The sequence below is a fragment of the Lampetra planeri genome, chromosome 82 (genome assembly GCF_965212315.1).
Source record: "Lampetra planeri chromosome 82, kcLamPlan1.2.h2, whole genome shotgun sequence".
NCBI lineage: Eukaryota > Metazoa > Chordata > Hyperoartia > Petromyzontiformes > Petromyzontidae > Lampetra > Lampetra planeri.
Window position 1 is genome coordinate 1418209 of NC_136186.1, and position 12797 is coordinate 1431005.

A 12797-nucleotide genomic window follows, 5' to 3' on the forward strand; every position below is an offset into this window, starting at 1 on the left:
ACTACTAGTGTGGTAGTAACAGTAGTAGTTGTACTAGTTATAACACTACAATGTGGTAGTAACAGTAGTAGTTGTACTAGTTATAACACTACAATGTGGTAGTAACAGTAGTAGTTGTACTAGTTATAATAACACTAGTGTGGTAGTAACAGCAGTAGTTATACTACTACTAGTGTGGTAGTAACAGTAGTAGTTGTACTAGTTATAACACTACAATGTGGTAGTAACAGTAGTAGTTGTACTAGTTATAATATTTGTTTGTGTTTCTCCCATCTGCTGGGACTTTGTGGGTCCCAACGGGCCCGCGATGAGGTGGGGCACTGCTAAGGGGTTGACGGCTCTGCCCACACACTCCCACCGATTGCGTTCAAGGCGAAAGTTGACTGCGACCGCGGGGCCACGGAGGGCAGAGTTCGTCTCCTCCTCAGCAGCCGTCCGCGTCTCTGGGGAGGAGGTTTGGAGCGCCGCGTTCCCACAGCAGCCATCGCAGCAGCAGCAGCGGGGGCGGCAGTCGTCAACTTATTTCCCCTCAGGAGGAGGAGGACGAAGCCAACCCCAGCTGCTAGCGAAGTTGATATCCCTGCCTGCGGCGAGCAAAGACTCGGCCACTGCGGGTTGGAGCGGGGTGCTGGGTAGGCGGCCACCACCGCAGTGGAAGAACGGATCACTGGAGGTGCGACAAAGAGCTTCACGGCTCATCGGATTCCTCCAGGATGGATACAGATCGTGAACCCTTACACAGACTCGCACGCAGAGAGAGAGAGAGGCAGACAGAGAGGAGTCGTGAGGCGGTGGACTGATCGCGCTGACAGAGGCGAGGGAGTCGCTCTCACCGCCGTCTCCTCAGGGCTCCTCCTCACCGCCTTCTCCTCCTCCCTCTCCCCTCCGTGCGCCGCCATTGCGGCTGCGAATTTCCCGCCCTTTTTGTCCCTCCCCCCCCACGAACGCCCGCGTCGCGTGACGTCACTCGTTCGCCGATGACGTCATGTACCCGTGACGTCATTTGTAATTTGAAACAAGACGAGCGCGGCACGTGACGTCATACAACGCCACACAGCGAATACAAACGTCGAGGATGTCTCAGCCATCCCGTAGCTGTCAGCCCGTCGCGGTTCACTCCGCGCGTCTGTGACTTTCACATTTCACACTTCACTTCAGATTTAGCATTCTCTGGAAGAGCGTCATCAACCAGGTAGGGTGTTGACTGTTGTGTTAGCCGACTCTCTGTGTTGTATTGCATTATATTTCTAAGTATACCAGGTTTGTTTTCTCTTTCATTTATACCCGACGATGATTGCTCGTGTTGCAATCGAAACGTCGTATGCTAGTATTTAATTCATTATTTCCTCTTTATACGTGACTTTACCGAAAGAACCAAAGATTTAAAAAAACGCGGTATTAACCGAGAGGATGGGTACAAACTGAGCAATCGTTGGAAAGACGTTATTAACCAGGAAAAGTCTTAACTGACTGTGATGTTTCCATCCAACCTGCCTATGTCAGCTGTTATTTCGACTCTCTGCGTCTCTCTATGCCTCTCTCTTAGATCTCTCATGCTCACGTGCTAACCCCTCACATCAACATCATGCTAATCCCTCACATCAACATCATGCTAATCTATCACATCACCATCATGCTAATCCCTCACATCAGCATCATGTTAATCCCTCACATCAGCATCATGCTAATCCCTCACATCAACATCATGCTAATCCCTCACATCAACATCATGCTAATCCCTCACATCAACATCATGCTAATCCCTCACATCAACATCATGCTAATCTCTCACATCAGCATCATGCTAATCCCTCACATCAACATCATGCTAATCCCTCACATCAACATCATGCTAATCTCTCACATCAACATCATGCTAATCTCTCACATCAACATCATGCTAATCCCTCACATCAGCATCATGTTAATCCCTCACATCAGCATCATGCTAATCCCTCACATCAACATCATGCTAATCCCTCACATCAACATCATGCTAATCCCTCACATCAACATCATGCTAATCTCTCACATCAACATCATGCTAATCTATCACATCAACATCATGTTAATCTCTCACATCAACATCATGCTAATCCATCACATCAATATCATGCTAATCTCTCACATCAACATCATGCTAATCCCTCACATCAACATCATGCTAATCCATCACATCAACATCATGCTAATCTCTCACATCAACATCATGCTAATCCCTCACATCAACATCATGCTAATCTATCACATCAACATCATGCTAATCCCTCACATCAACATCATGCTAATCCCTCACATCAACATCATGCTAATCTATCACATCAACATCATGCTAATCCCTCACATCAACATCATGCTAATCTATCACATCAACATCATGCTAATCCCTCACATCAACATCATGCTAATCTATCACATCAACATCATGCTAATCTCTCACATCAACATTATGCTAATCCCTCACATCAACATGCTAATCTCTCACATCAACATCATGCTAATCCCTCACATCAACATCATGCTAATCCCTCACATCAACATCATGCTAATCCCTCACATCAACATCATGCTAATCCCTCACATCAACATCATGCTAATCCCTCACATCAACATCATGCTAATCTCTCACATCAACATCATGCTAATCCCTCACATCAACATCATGCTAATCCCTCACATCAACATCATGCTAATCTCTCACATCAACATCATGCTAATCTCTCACATCAACATCGTGCTAATCTCTCACATCAACATCATGCTAATCTATCACATCAACATCATGCTAATCTCTCACATCAACATCATGCTAATCTCTCACATCAACATCATGCTAATCTCTCACATCAACATCATGCTAATCTCTCACATCAACATCATGCTAATCTCTCACATCAACATCGTGCTAATCTATCACATCAACATCATGCTAATCTCTCACATCAACATCATGCTAATCTCTCACATCAACATCATGCTAATCCCTCACATCAACATCATGCTAATCTCTCACATCAACATCATGCTAATCCCTCACATCAACATCATGCAAATCCGAACCAGTGTGCCGTAGCAATGGCAAGCAAATGGAAGTATGAACTTGAAAAAGACTTCATGCAAATAAACTAAACTTATGACTTCAATACACTTGTTAAATATGAGACCAATATTCCTAATATTATAATTAGTTCTTTACCCTTCTATCTGGCAACAAAACTGACACCTTTTTACAAGGAGTCATGTTTGCATAGACCGCAATACCTGCAGTCATAATACAAACAAAAGAACATAACTCTGATAATGTGCACTGTCCTTGAAGTTGATTGGTCCACACCCGAGACAGCTTTCCTTAGAGCCTAGTCTCATATGGGTTGGACCAGATGACGCCAAAAGGCACACAACTCAAGGACAATGCACCATCAGAGTATGAGAGCTCGGGGCAAGCATCTACACTATGGGAACCTCATTTGCCAGTAAAAATATGATAATTGGTTCTTTACCCTTCTATCTGGCAACAAAACTGACACCTTTTTACAAGGAGTCATGTTTGCATAGACCGCAATACCTGCAGTCATAATACAAACAAAAGAACATAACTCTGATAATGTGCACTGTCCTTGAAGTTGATTGGTCCACACCCGAGACAGCTTTCCTTAGAGCCTAGTCTCATATGGGTTGGACCAGATGACGCCAAATGGCGCACAACTCAAGGACAATGCACCATCAGAGTATGAGAGCTCGGGGCAAGCATCTACACTATGGGAACCTCATTTGCCAGTAAAAATATGATAATTGGTTCTTTACCCTTCTATCTGGCAACAAAACTGACACCTTTTTACAAGGAGTCATGTTTGCATAGACCGCAATACCTGCAGTCATAATACAAACAAAAGAACATAACTCTGATAATGTGCACTGTCCTTGAAGTTGATTGGTCCACACCCGAGACAGCTTTCCTTAGAGCCTAGTCTCATATGGGTTGGACCAGATGACGCCAAAAGGCGCACAACTCAAGGACAATGCACCATCAGAGTATGAGAGCTCGGGGCAAGCATCTACACTATGGGAACCTCATTTGCCAGTAAAAATATGATAATTGGTTCTTTACCCTTCTATCTGGCAACAAAACTGACACCTTTTTACAAGGAGTCATGTTTGCATAGACCGCAATACCTGCAGTCATAATACAAACAAAAGAACATAACTCTGATAATGTGCACTGTCCTTGAAGTTGATTGGTCCACACCCGAGACAGCTTTCCTTAGAGCCTAGTCTCATATGGGTTGGACCAGATGACGCCAAATGGCGCACAACTCAAGGATAATGCACCATCAGAGTATGAGAGCTCGGGGCAAGCATCTACACTATGGGAACCTCATTTGCCAGTAAAAATATGATAATTGGTTCTTTACCCTTCTATCTGGCAACAAAACTGACACCTTTTTACAAGGAGTCATGTTTGCATAGACCGCAATACCTGCAGTCATAATACAAACAAAAGAACATAACTCTGATAATGTGCACTGTCCTTGAAGTTGATTGGTCCACACCCGAGACAGCTTTCCTTAGAGCCTAGTCTCATATGGGTTGGACCAGATGACGCCAAAAGGCGCACAACTCAAGGACAATGCACCATCAGAGTATGAGAGCTCGGGGCAAGCATCTACACTATGGGAACCTCATTTGCCAGTAAAAATATGATAATTGGTTCTTTACCCTTCTATCTGGCAACAAAACTGACACCTTTTTACAAGGAGTCATGTTTGCATAGACCGCAATACCTGCAGTCATAATACAAACAAAAGAACATAACTCTGATAATGTGCACTGTCCTTGAAGTTGATTGGTCCACACCCGAGACAGCTTTCCTTAGAGCCTAGTCTCATATGGGTTGGACCAGATGACGCCAAATGGCGCACAACTCAAGGATAATGCACCATCAGAGTATGAGAGCTCGGGGCAAGCATCTACACTATGGGAACCTCATTTGCCAGTAAAAATATGATAATTGGTTCTTTACCCTTCTATCTGGCAACAAAACTGACACCTTTTTACAAGGAGTCATGTTTGCATAGACCGCAATACCTGCAGTCATAATACAAACAAAAGAACATAACTCTGATAATGTGCACTGTCCTTGAAGTTGATTGGTCCACACCCGAGACAGCTTTCCTTAGAGCCTAGTCTCATATGGGTTGGACCAGATGACGCCAAAAGGCACACAACTCAAGGACAATGCACCATCAGAGTATGAGAGCTCGCGGCAAGCATCTACACTATGGGAACCTCATTTGCCAGTAAAAATATGATAATTGGTTCTTTACCCTTCTATCTGGCAACAAAACTGACACCTTTTTACAAGGAGTCATGTTTGCATAGACCGCAATACCTGCAGTCATAATACAAACAAAAGAACATAACTCTGATAATGTGCACTGTCCTTGAAGTTGATTGGTCCACACCCGAGACAGCTTTCCTTAGAGCCTAGTCTCATATGGGTTGGACCAGATGACGCCAAAAGGCACACAACTCAAGGACAATGCACCATCAGAGTATGAGAGCTCGGGGCAAGCAACGTACGATCAGTCATCTTTAAAAAAAGGTCTTTATTAATCTGCAAGAAAACTCACGTTAATACTCGTATCGAAATCTTTATTAATACGCATGCTCAAACAGGAAAAGAACAAGGCAAATTATTTCAAACACGTGAACGTCGATTTCCCCTTTGACGTCCTTTTCGATTGAAGCCATTCGTCCAAAGTATAAAATTGTTGTCATTCTGAAATCAGTAAACACTTCTGGAACTTAAAAGGAAGACATTCATCTGAACTGATGATGCCTGTGAAGTGTTGCTGACCGTGAAAATGCTTCCAACACACAGAGCAATCAATCGGTTTTGTCAAAATAATTACACTAGCTTGGAGAAGTGCTGGAAATCACTGATATAATCAATTGCACCTAATAAATTGATCTTACAGAGACACAAACGTGCACATTCCAGGACTTTAACAGAAGTACTCAATACTTTGATTATCCAGCCATTCCAGCAGCCATTTCTCATTATCAACCTGCATGGGGTCAAAAAAAGAATTGGCGTCAGGGCAAAGTTCATCCAGCCATCTCGCAGGATCCAACTGCATGGGGTCGAAAGAGGAATTGTCGTCAGGACTCATTACATCCACTACATCCACGCATCTCTCAGGATCCACCTGCATAGGTTCGAAAGATGCATTTTTTTCAGGACTCATTGCAGCACTCTGTATTTCTCCTTTTGATTTCACTTCCCTATCATTGCGGATCTTCTCATGCTTGTTTCGGGGTGATGACCGTGTGAAGATCTGACTTCCTTGCAAATGCCTTCCCACACACAGCGCAATTGAATGGCTTCACGCCCGTGTGTGTATTCTGGTGACTTTGAAGACTTTGTTTCATTGAAAATGCCTTCCCACACACAGAGCACTTGAATGGCGTCTCGCCCGTGTGTGTATTCTGGTGACGTTTAAGACTTTGTTTCATTGAAAATGCCTTCCCACACTCAGAGCACTTGAATGGCTTCTCGCCCGTGTGTGTGTTCTGGTGACGTTGAAGACTTTGTTTCATTGAAAATGCCTTCCCACACACAGAGCACTTGAATGGCTTCTCGCCCGTGTGTGTTTTCTGGTGACTGTTAAGAGTTGATTTCTGTGCAAATGCCTTCCCGCACACAGAGAAATTGAATAGCTTCTCACCCGAGTGTGTTTTCTGGTGAGTGTGACGATTTTGTTTCAGTGAAAATGTCTTCCCACACACAGCGCAATTGAACGGCTTTTCGCCCGAGTGTGTTTTCTGGTGACTGTGAAAATGTGATTTCCATGCAAATTCCTTACCACACACAGAGCAATTGAATGGCTTGTTACCCGTGTGTGCGTGGCGCTGTGGAGAGTTGTTCTGCTCCATGTGACTGATTCTTCAGAGCAGATAAACTGTCGCGGATGTTGTTCAGAGTTAAAGGCACCCTCTAAGGTGCGTGGATGTCTGGCTCAAATCCCCAAGAAGCAAACTCTTACCAACGTCTAACCGAGTCACAGTAACGTCTCGTAAGTCGGACTACACACGCGATTACCAGTTTATCCACTAACAAAGACACTTACTTGTTGATGCACGACGTATCGATGTCCCTGGAACCCGTCTGAAGAGATCGCCACGAACTCTCCCGAAGCAAAGTCGCCAACCAGTCGCCAAGCAATCGTGCTCGCCAGGCTGGGTCTCGTGGAAGAAGGGTTATCTGCAGAGCGAGGAGTCGAGCGTCTATCCTCAGCAAAATCCCTCTCGAAATAACCTTGAGGTCTCTCGCATTCAAATCCTTTGTTCTCGACTTGGCCTATCATGGACTTTGCATTCAATTGTTAATTTTAACATTAACAATCCGCCTATCTAGCAACATAATACATATCACTGCATAATTGTACACCTCCGTTTGAATAAGGATGTGCATCTCCATGCATAATTCCGTGTTTCGTGTTAATTTTCTAATATTCACCCCCTAATGTCCTCTAAACTGCTGCAAGTTTAGAGGATGATAAAGTGACATACAGTCTGAAGTATCAAAATTGGTGATCTCGAGCTTGATTTGGAATAAGATGTGCAAGTTTATACTGTACTGACTTTGTTTAATAAATATATTTAAGGACAATCGTGTTGAGCGGGGTGCTTCTAGAAACGAGTGTTTTATATTAAACATTCTGCCATGAACTTTGAATAATCATCTGAATGGTTTAGCTTGTGAGAGTGGTTTATTATAATGTCCATATTAAAAGTGTTTTGGGTTAGATCGCTTAAATATATAAATGTGTCGTTGAAACCCGCCACCACCCGACAAAGCCAACTAGTTAGGGTTGTCACGTAAACAGGACATGCATATTTGTCACTAGTACAGCACACCGGTGTGTTTGAGAGCCAAGCCACAATATTTACAATCTGAGTACGACGTTTCGCCTGTAATTAAAACTAGCTTCATCAGTCGACAGCCAGATTTGGGAAGTCTCACTGTTTCGTTCCTTATATATAAGCATAGATGTGTTGACCATGCAGCTGCGCTCTTATGAAGTACGCAGCCCTTTGTCGGCATGCATTTATTTAATGTTTTATTTTAAAGACACATTTATATACTTCAGCGATCTAACCTAACAACCTCTATTATGGATGTTATTGGTCCCGAAATCCTAAATGTTAAACTCGTGTGTATGTGTTTAATATTTTGGATGTTTTTTTAAATGATAATTGCATTAAAAATGGAAAGGTTACCAGCGCCTCGCACCCGTCCAGAGACCTCGTGGGCCTCTGTGGTGGCTACGAGCCTTCCCTCCAGGACATTGCTCACATCCAGCTTTACCGTCCGGCACCGCGGATGCGGTAGCGGATTCTTTTTTCCGAACTTTACTCGTGGCTGGGCAATGCCAAACAACAGGGGGCTCATCTTCTGAGAAAAAAAACTAATCAAGGGGGCGTGGGAGCGTGGCGTAAGGTGTGAAAAGCTCTAAGCCCCAGGCTACCGTGGGCGCACCTCCCAATCAACGGGTTGCTCATGCATCCAAAAAAGATGAATATCAGTTGAGGGATGAAAGCAAGGCCGTGAATTATGCAGGATTAGCAGCATCAAAGAGAGGGGATATGGGAGATGCAGGTATGTGATTAGTAATACTTATGCCCGTGCATTATGCAGGATTAGCAGCATCAAAGAGAGGGGGTATGGGAGATGCAGGTATGTGATTAGTAATACTTATGCCCGTGCATTATGCAGGATTAGCAGCATCAAAGGGAGGGGATATGGGAAATGCAGGTATGTGATTAGTACTACTTATGTCCGTGCATTATGCAGGATTAGCAGCATCAAAATGAGGGGATAGGGGAAGCATTCAATACATCGAAATTGTTAATAATTCCAAGCGTTTGCAGTGGAAACAGAAAATTAATTAGAATCGCATGCTTTTCTGTCAATAGCATAACGTACTTCAATGTTGTGGGGCATCTAAGATTCATATCGTCAGCTTAACCTGTGAAAATAATCACAAAACCCCACTTTCCAAGTATACTACTGTTTGTATGTACATGGATCTGTACTTCTGTGTATGTCCACTCGTGTGTTTATTTACACTCGTTGATGTGGATATGTACATGCGTGAATGTGTGTGTATAGGTATGTACAATCATTTGTTCGCACATTTGTTCGTGTAGTAGAACGCAATCCCTTTGTACGTACACTGCTGTGTATGTACACTCGTGTGTGTATGCGCACTTGTATGCATGTGTGTATGTATGAAGTAGTGTGTATGCACATTCGTGTATGTTTCAACAGTGCTGTGTATGTCCACTCGTGTGTGGGTGTGTGTACATGGGAGTGTATGTGTACTCGTGTGTGATTATGTATTGGAACAAAGAAATTATTTTTATATTGTGTCATACAAAGAAATGAGGGGCAACGTGGTAGGAATTCGCCACCACAACAGGGAACTACAGGGATGAGACTCCCCGCTCGTGGTGCTAAATGAATGAAAACAGCGCCACTGAGCAGACAGAGCCCCGCCCCTACAGCTCGTGAGTGTGACGTAGTGAGTGTGACCAGCGGACTGCCACGATGCTGCCAGGTAAGTGTAAACTTGTGTGATGGAGATGCTTCACCTGAAACTCGCCTCCACACGTGTTCGCTATGAACATTGTAGCAATAAGGGACGATCAGTCATCTTTAACATAGCAGGTCTTTATTGTTCTGCAAGTATATTAACGTTAAAACTCGTAGATACACATGCACACTCGTGTATGAATGCACACCGCTGTATATACAGTCTTGTTTGGATGCACACTCGTGTTCGTATGTCTTCTCATCAGTCGTTTTTTAAGGAAAGATATGGTATAACACGTAGGCTTTCGCGACCAATGTTATTCATAATCAACGTTTTTGGGTTTAGATCGCGTTATTTATAAATGTGTCGTAACCCTCCACCACCCGACACGGCCAATCAGTAAAAATGTGTCACGTTGACAAAAGTCGTACTCAAATTGTAAATGTTGTGGCTTCAGCACACCGGTGGGCTAAAGCAGTGAACTATTTGTCTTTTGTCAACGTGACACATTTTTACTGATTGGCCGTGTCGGGTGGTGGAGGGTTACGACACATTTATAAATAACGCGATCTAAACCCAAAAACGTTGATTATGAAAGATATGGTAGCAATAACGTACGATCAGCCATCTTTAAAAACAAATCAGGTCTTTATTAATCTGCAAGAAAACTCACGTTGATACTCGTATCGAAATCTTTATTAATACGCATGCTCAAACAGTTAAAATATATTCTTAAAATCAAACACGTAAACGTCGATTTCCCCTTTGACGTCCTTTTCGCTTGAAGCCATTCGTCCAAAGTATAAAATTGACAACACACCTACAATAAACAGCACACATTTAACAGCCCCGATGATCCAACGACGAGACGAGGCTATGTATCTATCGAAGTATAAAATAGTTGTCATTCTGAAATTAGTGAACTCTTCTGGAACTTCAAAGGAAGACATTCATCTGAACACATTATAGAGCATTCACAACATCACTCTCCCTTGAAGTCCTAGAAATCACCGACATATATATAAGAGACACGAATATGACTCTCCAGCCACTCCACTACATCAAGCCATCTCTCAGGATGCAACTGCATAGGGTCGAAAGAGGAATTTCGTTTAGGACTCATGACAACATTTTTACTCTTTCTTGATGATGCCTGCGAAGTGTTGCTGACCGTGAAAATGCTTCCACCACACAGAGCAATCAAACGGTTTTGTTAAAATAATTACACTAGCTTGGAGTAGTGCTGGAAATCACTGATATAATCAATTACACCTAATACATTGATACAAAAACATGCATATTCCAAGACTTCAACAGTTAACAAAAGTACTCCATACTTTGATTATCCAGCCACTCCAGCAGCCATTTCTCATTATCAACCTGCATGGGGTCGAAATAGGAATTGTCGTAAGGGCTCAGTACATCCAGCCATCTCGCAGAATCAAACTGCATGGGGTCGAAAGACGAATTGTCGTCAGGACTCATTACATCCACTACATCCACGCATCTCTCAGGATCCACCTGCATAGGTTCGAAAGATGCATTTTTTTCTGGACTCATTGCAGCACTTTGTATTTCACCTTTTGATTTCACTTCCCTATCATTGCGGATCTTCTCATGCTTGTTTCGGGTTGATGACCGTGTCATTTCCAACGGAGAACACTTGAATGGCTTCTCGCCCGTGTGTGTTTTCTGGTGACTGTGAAGATTTGATTTCCATGCAAATGCCTTACCACACACAGAGCAATTGAACGGCTTCTCGCCCGTGTGTGTTTTCTGGTGACTGTGAAGATGTGATTTATGTGCAAATGTCTTCTCACACACAGAGCAATTGAATGGCTTCTCGCCCGTGTGTGTTTTCTGGTGACTGTGAAGATGTGATTTCTGTACAAATGCCTTCTCACACACAGCGCAATTGAACGGCTTCTCGCCCGAGTGTGTTTTTTGGTGACGGTGAAGATTTGATGAATCTGCAAATGCCTTCCCACACACAGAACAATTGAACGGCTTCTCGCCCGTGTGTGTTTTTTTGGTGAATGTTAAGTTCTGCTTTACGGGCAAATGCCTTCTCACACACAGAGCACTTGAATGGCTTCTCACCCGAGTGTGTTTTCTGGTGACTGTGAAGATTTGATTTCCGTGAAAATGACTTCTCACAAACAGAGCAATTGAAAGGCTTTTCGCCCGTGTGTGTTTTCTGGTGCCTGTGAAGATCTGCTTTACGGGCAAATGCCTTCACACAAACAGAGCAATTGAATGGCTTTTTACCCGTGTGTGCGTGGCGCTGTGGAGAGTTTTTCTGCTCCATTCTTCAGAGCAGAGAAACTGTCGCGGATGTTGTTGAGAGCAACCACCACCGCCGCCGCCACCACCACCACCGCCACCGCCGCCACCACCACCGCATCCACCACCATCACTGCCACCACCGCCGCCACCACTGCCACCACCACCGCCACGACCGCCGTCACCACCACCGCCGTCACCACCACCACCGCAGTAACCACCACCGCTGCCACCGCCACCACATCCACCTCCATCACCGCCATCACCGCCACCAGCACATCCACTTATGAGACTCCTGTGCAGGGCCCGATTGCTTCAAGCTTTGGAGAAGAGGGCTTCCAAGCAGAGAAGATAGAGAAGAAGACAGAGGTGGAACAGGAAGAGGAGAAGGTGGAGGTGGTGGAGGAGGTTGAGGAGGAACAGGAGGAGAGAATGGAAAACACAGACAAGGGAGAGAAGATGGTGGTGGTGGAGGATGAAGAGGAGGAGATGGAGGACGAGACAAAGGAGGAGGTGGAGGAGGTGCAGGTGGTGGAGGTGGTGATGCAGGGAAAGAAGAGGAAGCGAGGGGGCCTTGCTCGCGTGGTGAGAGCGATCACCTCCCTCCTCCGCCGCGTGCTGCTTTGTGGTGGCATGTCCACCACACAGTAGGGGTGGTTGTTGTGGTCGTGGATCGCTGCCAACCATGACCACTATCACCAGACTACCCACCCACCCCGTGATACATGCCACCCACCCACACACCCCGTGATACTCGTCACACACACACCACATGGTTCCCCGGAGAGACGGGGCCACTGGGACCACAGCTGTGGAAAGAATATGAGCATCAAATGCCAGGACTACAGTGGAGAACGACTGCTATCAAGACACCTCACACAACAAACACACACGGGACTAGCCAAAAAACATAGC

The 12797-nt window shown here is 44.5% G+C and overlaps 1 protein-coding gene across 1 annotated transcript in view; it reads left to right on the top strand.

Annotated features, from left to right (window-relative positions):
* Positions 1-307: 307 nt before the first annotated feature.
* Positions 308-12797, top strand: part of LOC144738381 (uncharacterized) — a 47190-nt gene continuing 34700 nt past the window's right edge. The window contains exon 1 of the mRNA XM_078621419.1: positions 308-726. Within this exon, the coding sequence (XP_078477545.1) occupies positions 308-726 (419 nt within the window). The remainder of the gene's footprint in view (positions 727-12797) is intronic.